This window comes from Drosophila pseudoobscura, chromosome 3 (genome assembly GCF_009870125.1).
Source record: "Drosophila pseudoobscura strain MV-25-SWS-2005 chromosome 3, UCI_Dpse_MV25, whole genome shotgun sequence".
Taxonomy (NCBI): domain Eukaryota; kingdom Metazoa; phylum Arthropoda; class Insecta; order Diptera; family Drosophilidae; genus Drosophila; species Drosophila pseudoobscura.
Genome location: NC_046680.1, coordinates 1,313,821 through 1,327,477, shown reverse-complemented (window position 1 = coordinate 1,327,477; position 13,657 = coordinate 1,313,821). Strand labels below are relative to the sequence as shown.

At 41.3% G+C, this 13,657-nt stretch overlaps 1 protein-coding gene and 1 long non-coding RNA gene across 5 annotated transcripts in view; one reads left to right on the top strand and one right to left on the bottom strand.

Annotated features, from left to right (window-relative positions):
* Window positions 1–13,657, top strand: part of Gprk1 (G protein-coupled receptor kinase 1) — a 235,484-nt gene that overhangs the window by 39,402 nt on the left and 182,425 nt on the right. For all 3 annotated transcript variants that reach the window (XM_033378235.1, XM_033378236.1, XM_033378237.1), the window contains exon 6: window positions 5,385–5,446. In XM_033378235.1, coding sequence (XP_033234126.1) covers window positions 5,385–5,446 — 62 coding nt within the window. The remainder of the gene's footprint in view (window positions 1–5,384; window positions 5,447–13,657) is intronic.
* LOC117183644 (uncharacterized) lies at window positions 10,572–11,305 on the bottom strand. 2 transcript variants are annotated; one of them, XR_004468778.1, is made up of 3 exons: window positions 10,943–11,305; window positions 10,790–10,894; window positions 10,572–10,739 (listed from the first exon to the last, which is right to left on the bottom strand). It is a non-coding gene; the product is annotated as an uncharacterized lncRNA (long non-coding RNA). The 2 variants fall into 2 exon arrangements; XR_004468777.1 differs by having other exon boundaries at window positions 10,572–10,694; window positions 10,943–11,302.

Below are 13,657 nucleotides of genomic sequence, written 5' to 3'. Positions count from 1 at the left end.
AAAAACAAAAATCTGTGGCATCCACAATATTGAAGATACGAGAAAACTAAAAAGTCAAAGTCAAATCTACAAAGCAAAAATAACGCAAAAAATCTTTTTGCCCAATTTTTCCAAACCACCGTAACATTTGTCGAAAAGTGGCGAACCAAAGATCGTTGTGGCCGACCGTGTCAGTTCTAGTGACCCGCTATTCGTTTTCGCTTCTCTTTCGCCGTCTGTTTCGTTGCTGCGCAGCGCACTGTCAAGACCGGCTGCATAGAGTTCTAAGCGTGGTCCGTTAGTTTTCTTCGCCGCCTCTTTCGTCGTTTTGCTTCAGCCAGCTCTCGAGACCGGCTGCACATACATATCTCTCTCTCCAATTCGAACTTGAAACAGTGCAAAACATCTCGGTGGTTCTTTTTCGGTCGTCGTTCCGTTGCTTTGCCGGCGCATACATTTTGGACATACACAAATAAAAAGTGACGAAAAAGTGATCGCAAAAACATTTTGAGCTCGTCTGAACTCTCTTGTTGCATCATTTTTATTCAACTTTATTTTATATTTAATATGTCTGACGAGCTGTAAGTAACATTTTGAATTAATGTGGCGGGAAACACCGTTTACTTTTCATTTCGTCGAGGAAAATGTTTTCCTTTTTAAGCACCAATTTATGTGATCGCAGTAAATGGGGAAACTTTTGTGGAAGTGGAAACTACAGCCTGGCTGTATATCTTCTTCTTAAACCGGATACTAAAAATGAGTATCGGGGTATATTAGATTTGTGGAGAAAGTGAATATGTGTAACGTCCAGAAGGAAACGTTTCCGACCCGATAAAGTATAGATATTCTTGCTAGGAGAACTAAGCATGCATTCAAAATACAAATACCACTACAATTACTAATTACTAGAAAGATGTGTAAGGATTAGTAATTTAATAAGAGGAAGAGAATTAGTGGTGGATATGATATGGTAGAGGGAATTATAATCCGAGCATAAGACCCTAAACGGTTCATGCAAGGAATAATTCGATCTACAAAGTGGAAGGAACAACGGTATAAAGTTTCTAGTCAGTCTAATAGGAATATTGAAGTTTATGCGGTTCACCAGATCAGGGCTATCTACGCCACCCTTGATCAAGTTGTGCATAAAAATCACACCAAGCATTTTTCTACGGTTAACTATGGATGGGAGGTTTACTAATAGCAGTCTACTAGAGTAAGAGCCCCGCAGAGCAAAGAGCAAAAAGTTGTTCTGTACTGATTCTATACGGTCCTGGTGTACTTTGTACTGAGGGCACCATACACAGGAGCCGTATTCTAAGATCGGACGAACAAGCGAGGTATAGAGAGTCTTTGTTATATAGGGGTCGTCAAATTCCTTTGACCACCTCTTTATAAACCCAAGCACACCCATGGCCTTATTTACCATAAAAAGTGGCATAAAGTCGAAAATTTTGTCGAAGCAAATATTAATTATATTTCAATATATTGAAAGTAGAATCCCTATATATTACAAATCAATAAATTTTGTTGCTAAAAATGCAACCCTGTCATTCTGATCCAACTTCAAAGTCAGTTGATTAGTCAGCTGATTCCTGCGACAAAATTGGCGGGAAAATTTTATTCACTTTGAGCGCTTGACAAATTCACACATTGCAAAAATAAAATATTGTGAAATATGGATTTTAAAGGCCCGGGTATGTAGATTGAATAACTAAAAACATTTTGTGTTAAAATGTGTTATATGTTATATAGGTTAATTGTTGTGTATTGTCCAAAAAAAACGAGGGGGAACGTTGTGAGTTGCTGCGGACACCGCAACTCTACAGTTATACCCGATACTAAGTCAGTATGGCTCTCCTCCGGCAGACGGCGCTAATATTAAACGACACGACAAAGAGTGCGTGCGAGAGAGACAGAAAATCAGTCTGAGCGTGACGTCGGGCGCTGCGTAGCCACTGCAAATTGATTTGTTCCTTTTGGCTATAAAAATGATCTGATCTGATCCAGATTCAGCAATCTGATAGATATGGTCATTCTCTATGATTCTGCGTTTTTAGTTTTCTCGAATTTGCAATATTGTGGATGCAACAGATTTTCGTCCTTTGTGGGGGCGGATGGGGGTGGGGCGAAATTCAGAGATATACGTTTTAATGTGACATCTGAAAGGAGTGTGTGTACCAAATTTGGTTACTCTAGCTCTTATGGGTTCTGAGATCCTTGAACTCATATTTTGCAATTGGCAAAACCGACCATGAAACCTGTGTGTTAGAGTGAGACAGAGCGAGAAAGAGTGAAATTGTTTTCGTGATTCTGGCTGTAATAATTATACGATCTGGTTCAGATTTTGCACTCTGTAAGATATAGTCATCTTCTACGATTCTGCGTTTTTAGTTTTCTCGTATCGTCGAAATTGTGGATGCCACAGATTTTCGCCCTTTGTGGGGGCGAAAGTGGGCGGGGCAAAGTTTTGAAATATTTTTGGAAGAAGAAGATCAACAGAAGTCTGGATCCAAAATATCGTTGCTCTAGCTCTTATAGTCTTTGAGCATTAGGCGCTGAAGGGGACGGACAGACGGACAGGCAGACATGGCTCAATCGACTCGGCTATTGATGCTGATCAAGAATATATATACTTTATGGGGTCGAAAACGATTCCTTCTGGACGTTACACACATACACTTTTACCACAAATCTAATATACCCCAATACTCATTTTGAGTATCGGGTATAAAAAGAAAACCAAACCAATGTGTTCGTCTTGTGTGGAGTAAAAACTAACCTTCTGCGTGTTTGTGCGTTATGTAATGTATGTTAAAATAAAGTAGAAAGTGTGTATTAAAAGTAAGTAATAGTCCAGTTTGCGGCTTTTTGCGGCTCTTGCGGTACTTTGAACTTTTAGATCAGCTAAATTGTTAGAAATAGTTAAATAGTACAGTAAGAATTTGATCATAATAAGAATTGTTTATCAAAAAATTTGCTTTATATTTTTATATTTACCACTATTACATCAAAATTACAACAGAATAATAAATTCCTTTAAAATTTTAGTACTTTTTTATAGCTCTCATGACTTTCCTTTGTGATCACGTATACGCCTTGTTGCCATATATAGGCTATTGCGGTAGGCGTGGTCAGATGAACTTAAAATTTTGTTCAAATATTTAGAGTGCTATATTTATTAAATACACCAAGTTTCAGCTCGATATCTGCTTTATTCGACTTTATGCCACTTATTTGGGAATTCCGCCCAGTGTGCCATGGTAGAAGTGTGTTCAGAAAACTTTAACTTGGGGTCTAACATAACACCCAGATCATCCACCAGGGTAATTCTCTCAAGAGAACCCCACATAGGGTATATGGAGTAGTGTTGTGTTACTCATGAGTGAGTGAACAAAAAAGAGTTGTTCAGTTAAGTGAGCAACTGAACATGTTCCTTCCAAGTTGTTCTTTTTTGTTCACTTGTTCTTTGTTGTTCACTTGTTCTTTTTTGCTCACTTGTTCTTTGTTGTTCACTTGTTCATTTTTACTCACTTGTTCTCTACTCACTTTTTGCGCAATTTTGCTCCTCAAAGGGTATCTTGCGATCTGGCAGCTTTGCTCATATTTGCGTTTACTTCACACTTTTTGTATTACCGGCAAAGCTGTTTACTCTTTTGAAAAATTCACTATGTCGCTAATTCGAAAGTATAGTGAAATTTGGAACCATCTGTGCATGAATAGTGAACAACTGAGAGAGCAAGTCAGCAACTGAGCAAGTGAGCAACTGAGCAACTGAGCAAGTGAGCAACTGAGCAAGTGAACAAGTGAGTAACTGAGCAATCTAAGAGAGCAAGTGAGCAATATGAGTGAGTTGACTCACTTACTAAAAAAGAACAAGTGAACATGTTCACCAAAATGAGCAATGTTTACCCAACACTAATATGGAGCCAACAAGGGGCTAGAACGATGAAATGTCATAACTTTGCATTTCGAGGCTTTAAGGTGTAACAAGTTTGCACAACACCATAACTGAAAGTTATTGAGATCGGATTGCAAGCTTGATTGAAATGAAATGTCCTTATACTGAATACAGAGTACAACATCATCCGCATACATAAGTACTCGAGAGTATGTTAATACCGAAGGCAAGTCATTAATAAAGAGTGTGAAAAGTAAGGGCCTAGATGGCTGCCCTGTGGTTCTCCCGAAGAAGCCTTTACTGGTAAAGTGAGGGAGTTTTTGAAGAGGACTCTTTGAGACCTGGAACAAAACTAGCTAGAAATCTATCTCAAGATGTTGGGCGGAAACCCTAAAAGGTCAAGTTTATGTGCTAAAGGGAATGGGTTACAGAGTCAAATGCTTTACTAGTCGGTGTAAGTCGGTGTAAATGACATCCTGTAAGTCTGTAAGTTACCTTGAAAGCCTTTAATAATGAAAAAGCTAAACTCTAACAAATTCGTGGTGGTTGATCGCCGACTTACAAGTCCATGATGAGTTGGAGATATAAGTGACTTGCAGAGGTGTTGCAAGTGCGAAGTTAAGACTTTCTCAAACATTTTAGGAATAGCGGATAACTTTGCTATACCTCTATAATTTTTTGCATCAGACTTGCTACCATTTTTATGGAGAGGAATTATAAGCGATTCCTTCCAGATCGGGGGAAAGCAGGAAGAATCAATGGACAGGGTGAATAGTTTAAGCAAGGATCCACACATAGCCTCGGCGCAGTATCTGAGTACACAACCTGGAAGCCCGTCTGGACCTGGTAAAAGCACCGGCTTAACTAGTTCATGCGCCATTTTAAGCCAATTGCTTTTTTACATGTATATAGCACAGTCTTTGTCTTCTTCACTCTATCCTTGACGTTCAGGTGCCAATTGCTCTTTTCGTCAATTACCAAACCTTAGTAACTGACACTGTAGCAGAAGGAAAACCTGTATCCATTTAATATTTGGATAGGGATTTGTGAGGGATTTAGTGCCATTCTGACAGTTCCCGGAGAAGATAATTGCATCTTTCCTAACCGATGCTGTATAGCACACAGCTGCCGAAGGTCCTCCAACTCGTTCCTTACGACCAAAAAGTTGGTAGCATTGTCTGACCAAATGCATCGCGGAATACCGAACGTATCAATCAACGTATCAAGCACTCAAAAAAGAAGCACTTGTTATTTCCTACACGTCAATTGCAGTGATATAATAATATAAATATTTATTTATATATATATTTTTAACACACAATAGGTCCAAATGTTGGAAGCTGCGGGGGCCCTTTTTCGGATCTGACTCCACATTTACGAATTAAAGATATCTCTTCTGTCAGATTTTAGTTTAGTGTTTTATATATAGTTTTACAATATTTAAATATTTACATTTTTCACTGACCCTTCAGCCCAATATTCATATTTATTAAATATTTTACAGCCTTATATGGAAGAGATATTCACGCAGCTCAAAGGAAAACCATTCAAAAAGTTTTTGGAAAGGTAAATTGCATTTTTCAACCATCAAAGATCTATAATTTAGATTTATTATATTTATATATCTATTCTATTTATTATCTATATATGTATACTAAAATCAAAAATTCTCAGACTTGTTGCCGCTGTGTATTGGTATACCCGTTACTCGAAGAGTATGTATACATGATACATGATCTGTGGTGGAAGTGGAAACCATCTATGTCTGTCCGTCCGTTCGTCTTGTTTGACGTTCTCAGCGACTATAAGAGCTACAGCATCAACACTTTTTATTCAGACTCCTGTTATATCACACTGAATCGAGTTTGTTTCAAATTTTTGCCACGCCCTCTTCCGCCCACACAAAGGACGAAAAACTGTGGCAACCTCAATTTTGAAAATACAAGAAAGCTCTCTAGCTTTCTGAAGCTAGTTGAAGCTGACCATATCTTCCAGACTGCAGAATGCGAATCAGATCGGATCATTATTATAGCCAGACAGAAGAAATGGCGTACTCATTTGCTGTCGCTCTGTCACAGACGCTTTTTCGTGCATTATGTGCGCCATCTGGCGAAGGGTAGCCACACTGACTGAGTATCGGGTGTCCCCCCGATTTTTGGTCAACAACAATTGGTCTTGTCGCAACTTTTTCCGAACCCGCGCGACCCTCGCGGGGGAGAAAGTGGGCGGGGCGATGTTTTGAAATAAATTTGTAAGAGTGACATATCATAGAAGTCCGGAAATAAAATGTCGTTGCTTTAGCTCTTATAGTCTTTGAGCACTAGGCTCTCATAGGGACGGACAGACAGACATGGCAGACAATCGACTCGGCTATTGATGCTGATCAAGAATATATATACTTTATGGGGTCGGCAACGTTTCCTTCTGGACCTTACACACATCCACTTTTACCACAAATCTAATATACCCCAATACTCATTTTGAGTATCGGGTATAAAAAGTAACAGCAAATATGTGGCAAAGATACCAGAGATGACTTGGAGTTTGAACATGATATGATCTATTTGAACTTCATATACCCTCTGTTACTTTTATAAAGCACCGAAGAACACGTTTTCTTAAAATGTAGGCTCCGTGTGGACCTTGCTTAAACTATTCATCCTGTCCATTGATTCATATTGTCTCCCCCGATTTGGAAGAGTCGTTTATAATTCCTTTTCATAAAAGATATATCAAAGTTATCCGCTTGTTCAGTTGCAAAAATATGCTTAAGTAATAGTGTATAATACCCGTCGGCATAACACAGTGGCACCGTGACACAGTGTTCTACGTAACATGCAATATAATACCTCACGACAACACACTAGCCACTGCAGTGAGTTCTGCTGACAATGCACTCTCTCCGCAGAGTGCGAAGACAGCGGGGCAGTTGCTATTCTATAAATAAGAATCATTTGTATCAATAAAATCAGTATCAGAAACAGTACCATAACTGCCTGTCACTCATCTTCCATCGCAATCATCAGAGGCTGTCGCCGTGTCTTCAGACCCTCCCTTGCGCACCGTAGGATACACACTCCGCAGTCCAACTGGTTCAAGTTCTAGTTGCGACGACCAAACTGTAGACGGTTTATGTACCGTATGCAACCCAGCTTCCTACACACACACACACACACACATCAACACCGCTATTACTAAAATGTGTGAAAACACTTTAACTCCGCACTTGCAACATCTCTGCAAATCGCTTATTTCTCCAGCTCAGCATGAATTTATAAGGCGGAGATCAACAACCACAAATTTATTAGAGTTCACCTCCTTCATTATCAAAGGCTTTTGTTCGGAGCAGAACGCAGCCGATTAGCTGCTTACCAAATAGCACCTAATTCTTGGCCCTCAGCCGCTTATTTTGTTTGTTACTTATGTCTATGTCACTCATTTGTTTGTTAAAGCTTTGCGCTTGCTTGCCCTGCTAAACGCTCTCTGCCAGCTCGCTCTTCGCTATCTCCGCTTTGCGTCTGCCTACCGACGTCGGCCGAGCGAAGCTGCGCTTAGCGATCGGAGCGGCAATGTAAAGGGCAGGCAAGCCACACTTGCAATTTGGATGTCACGCATTAAAGAACATATCGCAATTTTATTTCTGCGCCGAGTTTTATTTAATTGAAATAATTAGTCGGCCGATTGGGGATAAAAAACATTATCTCCACATAAAATTTGGTGACCCCGACGTGATCTCTGAGTTGCAGTGTCAATTAATTATCATTCGCAATCGACATTCGTTAGCCTTAACAAATTTTCGGCGGTTAAGCACAATTCGGTGCTAAAACATACTTACATACACCTACTAATTTCTCTGTCGCGACAATTCGGTCAGTGCAGTGCAGCGAACTCACTAATACACACAAGCGGAGTACAAAGCGGAATCGGACAGCTCGCACAGCCGCACAGCTAAAGGCATTAGCTGTAATCCCTTTGCTTTCGGTTCGCACGTTTATACGTATACAGGGTGTCTTTTTCGGTCGTGCTGAGTGACTCTTTTAAAACCTCAACATGGCAGCACCTGAGCCTACCAATGTCGCGAACGCAGCAATGCCGAGTGATGTAGATTTCTACAGGCACAAGGCCGAGTCCATCGCGCGCCAACTAAAGGCCATGGATCGCTTTCTCACCAAGGAAGAGCTTGCCGAGTTAGATGAGGCAGAACTTCAAGCTCGCTTAGAGCAAATCGAGCGAATGAATGCGGATTTCGATGCCGCTCAAACGAGCCTTGAAAGGTTGGATTTCCTGCAATTAGCCCATGATGCCCGGCTGGACTTTGCGAATGTTTATGTCAAGGTTAGGTCCAGGCTGTCGCGGGAGTTGATGGCTGCTCGCACGGTAAATGTTGCCAATTCAACAGCATACTCGGCATACTCTCGAGGGGAATTCGTCGTTGTTCGCCTATAATAGTATAGGCCGTTCTCGAATGCCCGAGTTGCAGCTTCCGCGATTCGGTGGGAACTACATGGATTGGCCAGAATTCCACTCGATTTTCTCGACAATGGTGCACAAAGACCATCGTATCCCAATCATCGAAAAATTCCAATATCTTCGTGGATGTCTAGATGGTGCTGCGCTGGATACGATTCGTTCCTTGGAACTTTCTGAGGAGAATTACGACAAGGCGTTGAATTTGCTAATGTTGCGATTCGATAATAAACTGTTACATTTTCAGGCACACGTCAAGGCTATTTTCGGGCTGCAAGGGGTGGAGAAGGGCTCAGCTATCGGGTTGCGCGCGCTCAGCGACAAAATCAATTCGCACTTGCGTGCACTTCAGACCTTGGCGACCCCGCAGGAGATTTCGGATGAGTTGCTGATCTTCATCATAGGCACTAAACTGGACCACAAAACAAAAGAGAAATGGGAAGAGAACTTACCGACGTCAGGATTGCCTCGGTGGTCAAGCATGGCCTCATTTTTGGAAGCGAGATGTCGGATGCTGGAGAATTTGGGATCAGCCATGGCAACAAGTCCTAGTCAACAGGTGGGAGAAGACAAACCTGTCACCCTTATCACCTCCAGTAACGACCATCCTAACCCCATATGTAACCATTGCAATTCCTCCGAGCATTACATATCTAGATGTCAGGCATTCCTGAATCTCTCTGCGTTTGAAAGGTACAAAGAAGCAAAGAAGAGCCGCTTGTGTTTGAACTGTCTCAACAAAGGCCATGAATTGCAGAGGTGCAGGTCAGGACTTTGCAGGCATTGCCAGGCCAAACATCACACGCTACTCCACATTCAATCGGGAACTGGTGCTTCATCTTCCTCTTCACCGGCCGAGGAATCGATCCAGCAAGAGGCCGCGACTGTGCTTCTAGCAAGCGGGTGTTCTAGCCCTCCCCCCTCGATCCAGAAATCTCAGCCCAGCCAGAACGTGTTGCTACCTACTGCCCTCGTCCATGTAACAGATCGTTATGGAGCACTTATCCCATGTCGTGCCATTTTGGATTCTGCGTCACAGGCAAACTTTGTAACATCTAGACTTGCTGATCAGTTGCAGTTGGATCATCGCTCGTCTTATGTTCACATCTCTGGAATCGGAGATTCCATTCTACCTTCGAGCAAGTCTGTACATATAGTTGTACAATCCCAGGACGCAAGCTATCGAGCTTCCTTCGCTGCAATTGTTACCAACTCAATTACGGAAATGCAGCCTAACTTCGGCCTAGACGCAAAGGATTGGCCCATGCCGAATAATCTAAAACTAGCTGATCCTAATTTCTCCAAGCCCCAACGTATCGATCTGTTGATAGGTGGTGGTTTGTTCTTCGATTTAATGTGCGTCGGACAGATTCGACTATCAGACCAATTGCCAACATTGCAGGAGACAAAACTTGGTTGGATAGTGTCAGGAAGCATTGATAGCTCGGAGAATAAGCGTGTAGTTTTAGCCGCTTTTGAAAATTCCTCCTCCATCTCTAATGACGATTTTCGGCCCACAACGCTGGAGTACCAAAACTTAGAGCAGCAATGCAGGAAGCAGCTGCTCGAGTGCCAGGTGCAAGTGGAAAAACTGCGATCGGAGAATCAGGAACTGCAGCGCGAACTTTTCGATATATTAAAAACCTACATATCCACGCTAAATGAAATTCAACTTTCAACAATTTCTACATTGCCAAATTTCCTGCCATTCTATGCAATTACAGAGGTTCCCGATGATCAAGACGTAATCACGACAAGCCGTCTTCGTAAAGAAGCGCCGATTGCTGCGTTCGACGATCATCCCAGCGTAGCCGCCACCTGCGCCCAAGCAAGCATCTTCAAGAGGGCCGTTGGAAAAATAGCGGTTCTGCCCCTTCAGGATGGATCTGTTGAAAGCCTTTGCCTTCCAACGGGGGGTGAATGTTCGGAGCAGAACGTAGCCGATTAGCTGCTTACCAAATAGCACCTAATTCTTGGCTCAGCCGCTTATTTTGTTTGTTACTTATGTCTATGTCACTCATTTGTGTGTTAAAGCTTTGCGCTTGCTTGCCCTGCTAAACGCTCTCTGCCAGCTCGCTCTTCGCTATCACCGCTTTGCGTCTGCCTACGGACGTCGGCCGAGCGAAGCTGCGCTTAGCGATCGGAGCGGCAATGTAAAGGGCAGGCAAGCCACACTTGCAATTTGGATGTCACGCATTAAAGAACATATCGCAATTTTATTTCTGCGCCGAGTTTTATTTAATTGAAATAATTAGTCGGCCGATTGGGGATAAAAAACATTATCTCCACAGCTTTAAAGGTAAGTTTGGCTACGTTTTTCCTGGGATCCGCGAGTAACAGCCTTGTGCTGGTTCCACACGTGCCAATTGATGGTGCAGTAATTGCATCGCCACTTGAAAGATGTAGTCATTGCATATCAACGTCAAAAACAAAAGTTCTTACTTAAAAACGACTATGGAAGAAGAAAAAACAACAGACAACCGCATCATCATTCTTGCCCAAAAGGATCATGTTCATGTCTTCCAAGTCCATATCCGCTAAAATTCGCTAAGAAATATCGGATGGTTTATCGGAAACTTCAATATACAGACTTACCAGCACGTATAGCCCGAAGAGTTCTTTACTCTGGCCTCCTTACTTAAACCCAATGAAAAACTTATTCGAATACTTGAAACGTAGAATTGGTACAAATACGTTTCGAAAAGCCAAAGAATTGGGGTAATTTGTACAAAAAAAAAACGTATGAGATTTCAGTAGAGACTTGCCGCTTATGACGCTTAAACAAAAACATAGACTTGCTTATGTTTTTGATATTTAGTCGATCACAAACTATATACAATTTGTAAAATACGTACTGTAGGTTAGAAAACTAAAAGTGAATTGAATTAGTTCTGTACATTTATTAAACAAGTTCTTCGAGACGTGACCATATCAGTAGCGTGTGTATATTAAAAATTTCGATGAGATAGCTATTCTATTAAGGGAGTAGTTTAATATAAACATACGAACCGACATATATCTATCAAATATCTATTCTGCTAGAACAAAAAAAATGTAATATCTAATTTTCCAATATCTAAAATCATATTTCAGTTATGATAAACAAGACGGACAGACGGTGTTCACATATGGACATGGGTACAATTTCTACTTATCGTACGAGTAGTCTTAAGTAAATAGTATAGTGGGCCACAAGGCGCTGTGATTTTAATATCCCAAATATTTATGCAGAAATGTTAATTAGTATAACGTTTATTTATATTTAATGTAAGTTGTTTATCAGTTCTAGGATAGGTTTTTAATGATAATTAATTTGGCGACTTTGGCGACGGACAACTGATGAGACGACTTATTAAAACGAAGGCTGAGAACTGAGTAATGAGAGTCCTCTCTCGGGCGCTTGACGCGCTTTCGTGATTCGCTCTCTGCTCTCTCGCGATCGGGACAGGGAACGCTAGCGTACAGTCAGCACAGCCTTCTTACATTCGGCCATCCGGACTGTCGTCATCCAACCTGAATGACAACATAGATTCGGATTGCGTCGTCTTTTTGCTCCAAAAATAAACCGGGTGAAGCTTTGCCTCGAACATACGAAGCTGCTATCGTTATAACTTTCTTTGTTTTGGTAATGCATTCCTCGCCGTCGTTGGTATATATAATGATGTCATCCATATACAGCTGCGTAAACGGCTTATACGGCACATACGGCTAGAAAATATGATTTACAAACCGTATGGCACATTGTTGAATTCAAAAAGTCTACACAGACTCTCAACGTTCTCAACGTTCAACGTTCTCAACGATCTATCTTTCTGAAAATTATAATTCTGCTCGCTATGTGAGAAGTTGATTTGCGTACAATACCCTGATCGAGCCACTCAATTAATATGTTTTTTTTACAGCTGTAGCTTCCAGATCTCCAGATTCACGGCTTGGCGACTTAAAAAAAAGGTTTTAACAATCCATCTTGAATGACCTTAAGCTCAATTTGACATATTCTAGGCATTTTGGCTGACTTGTAACTGCTTTCCACTAGCTGCTTGATGTTCTTTTGATATTGGAGTTTCGATCACATTGTAAACCATGTTATACTCCGGAAGAGGGACTTTTTTGATGTTCCAGGCTTAGGAAACTTATTTATAAAATCGTAGCCCAATAGTCCATCGTAGCCCAATAGGCCCCGCAAAGTGGTTACACTTTCCAGCACTTTCACATCGTTCATCTTTTCAAAAACGCCGTTGGATAATTACGGGAGATATTTTCACTCTCGTTATGATCCGGCGAACCGCAATTAAAACAATATAATTTTTTCCTTCAGTTACCGACGTTTTATTCTTAAATGCAACTGTGTTTTGTCACTGCTGAGTTTTCCTTGAACCAGTTCGTAAATAGCATGCTCTTCCTTCAACGCCTTATACGACTGGCACCGATATATTGGCAGTTTGAACTGGCTTTTTTGTTTGCATCCTGTTTACGATATACCGCAATTTTGCTGCTTCTTCAATATTTCTGACGCAGGCTATCTTCTCCATGTTCAACAAATATTCGTGGAAAGTTTCCGATCTCTTCATTTTACGATTTCGCAGCGATTGGTGGATATCCGCACTATTGGTATTACTTTCGAGTTCTCATATAAATTATACCCAATACTCAAAATGAGTATAGTGGTATATTAGATTTGTGCTGAAAATGGAGTGTGTAAGGTCCAGAAGGAATCGTTTCCGACAACATAAAGTATATATATTCTTGATCAGCATCTATAGCCGAGTCGATTGAGCCCTGTCTGCCTGTCCGTCTGTCCGTCCGTCCGTCTGTCCGTCCCCTTCAGCGCCAAGTGCTCAAGGACTATAACAGCTAGAGCAACGATGTTTTGGATCCAGACTTCTGTGATATGTCACTTCTACAAAAATATTTCAAAACTTCGCTACGCCCACTTCCGCCCCCACAAAGGACGAAAATCTGTGGCATCCACAATATTACAGATTCGAGAAAACTAAAAACGTAGAATCATAGAGAATGACCATATCTATCAGACTGCTGAGTCTGGATCAGATCGGATCATTTTTTTAGCCAAAAGCAAGAAATCAATTTGCAGTAGCTACGCAGCTCCCGACGTCACGATCAGACTGATTTTCTGTCTTTCTCGCACGCACTCTTTGTCGTATCGTTTAATATTAGCGGTGTCTGCCTGAGGAGAGCCATACTGACTAAGTATCGGGTATAAATGTAGAGTTGCGGTCTCCGCAGCAACTCACAACGTTCCCCCTCATTTAGTTCAGGGCACATGTATCGTAACTCTGAAATTCCAGC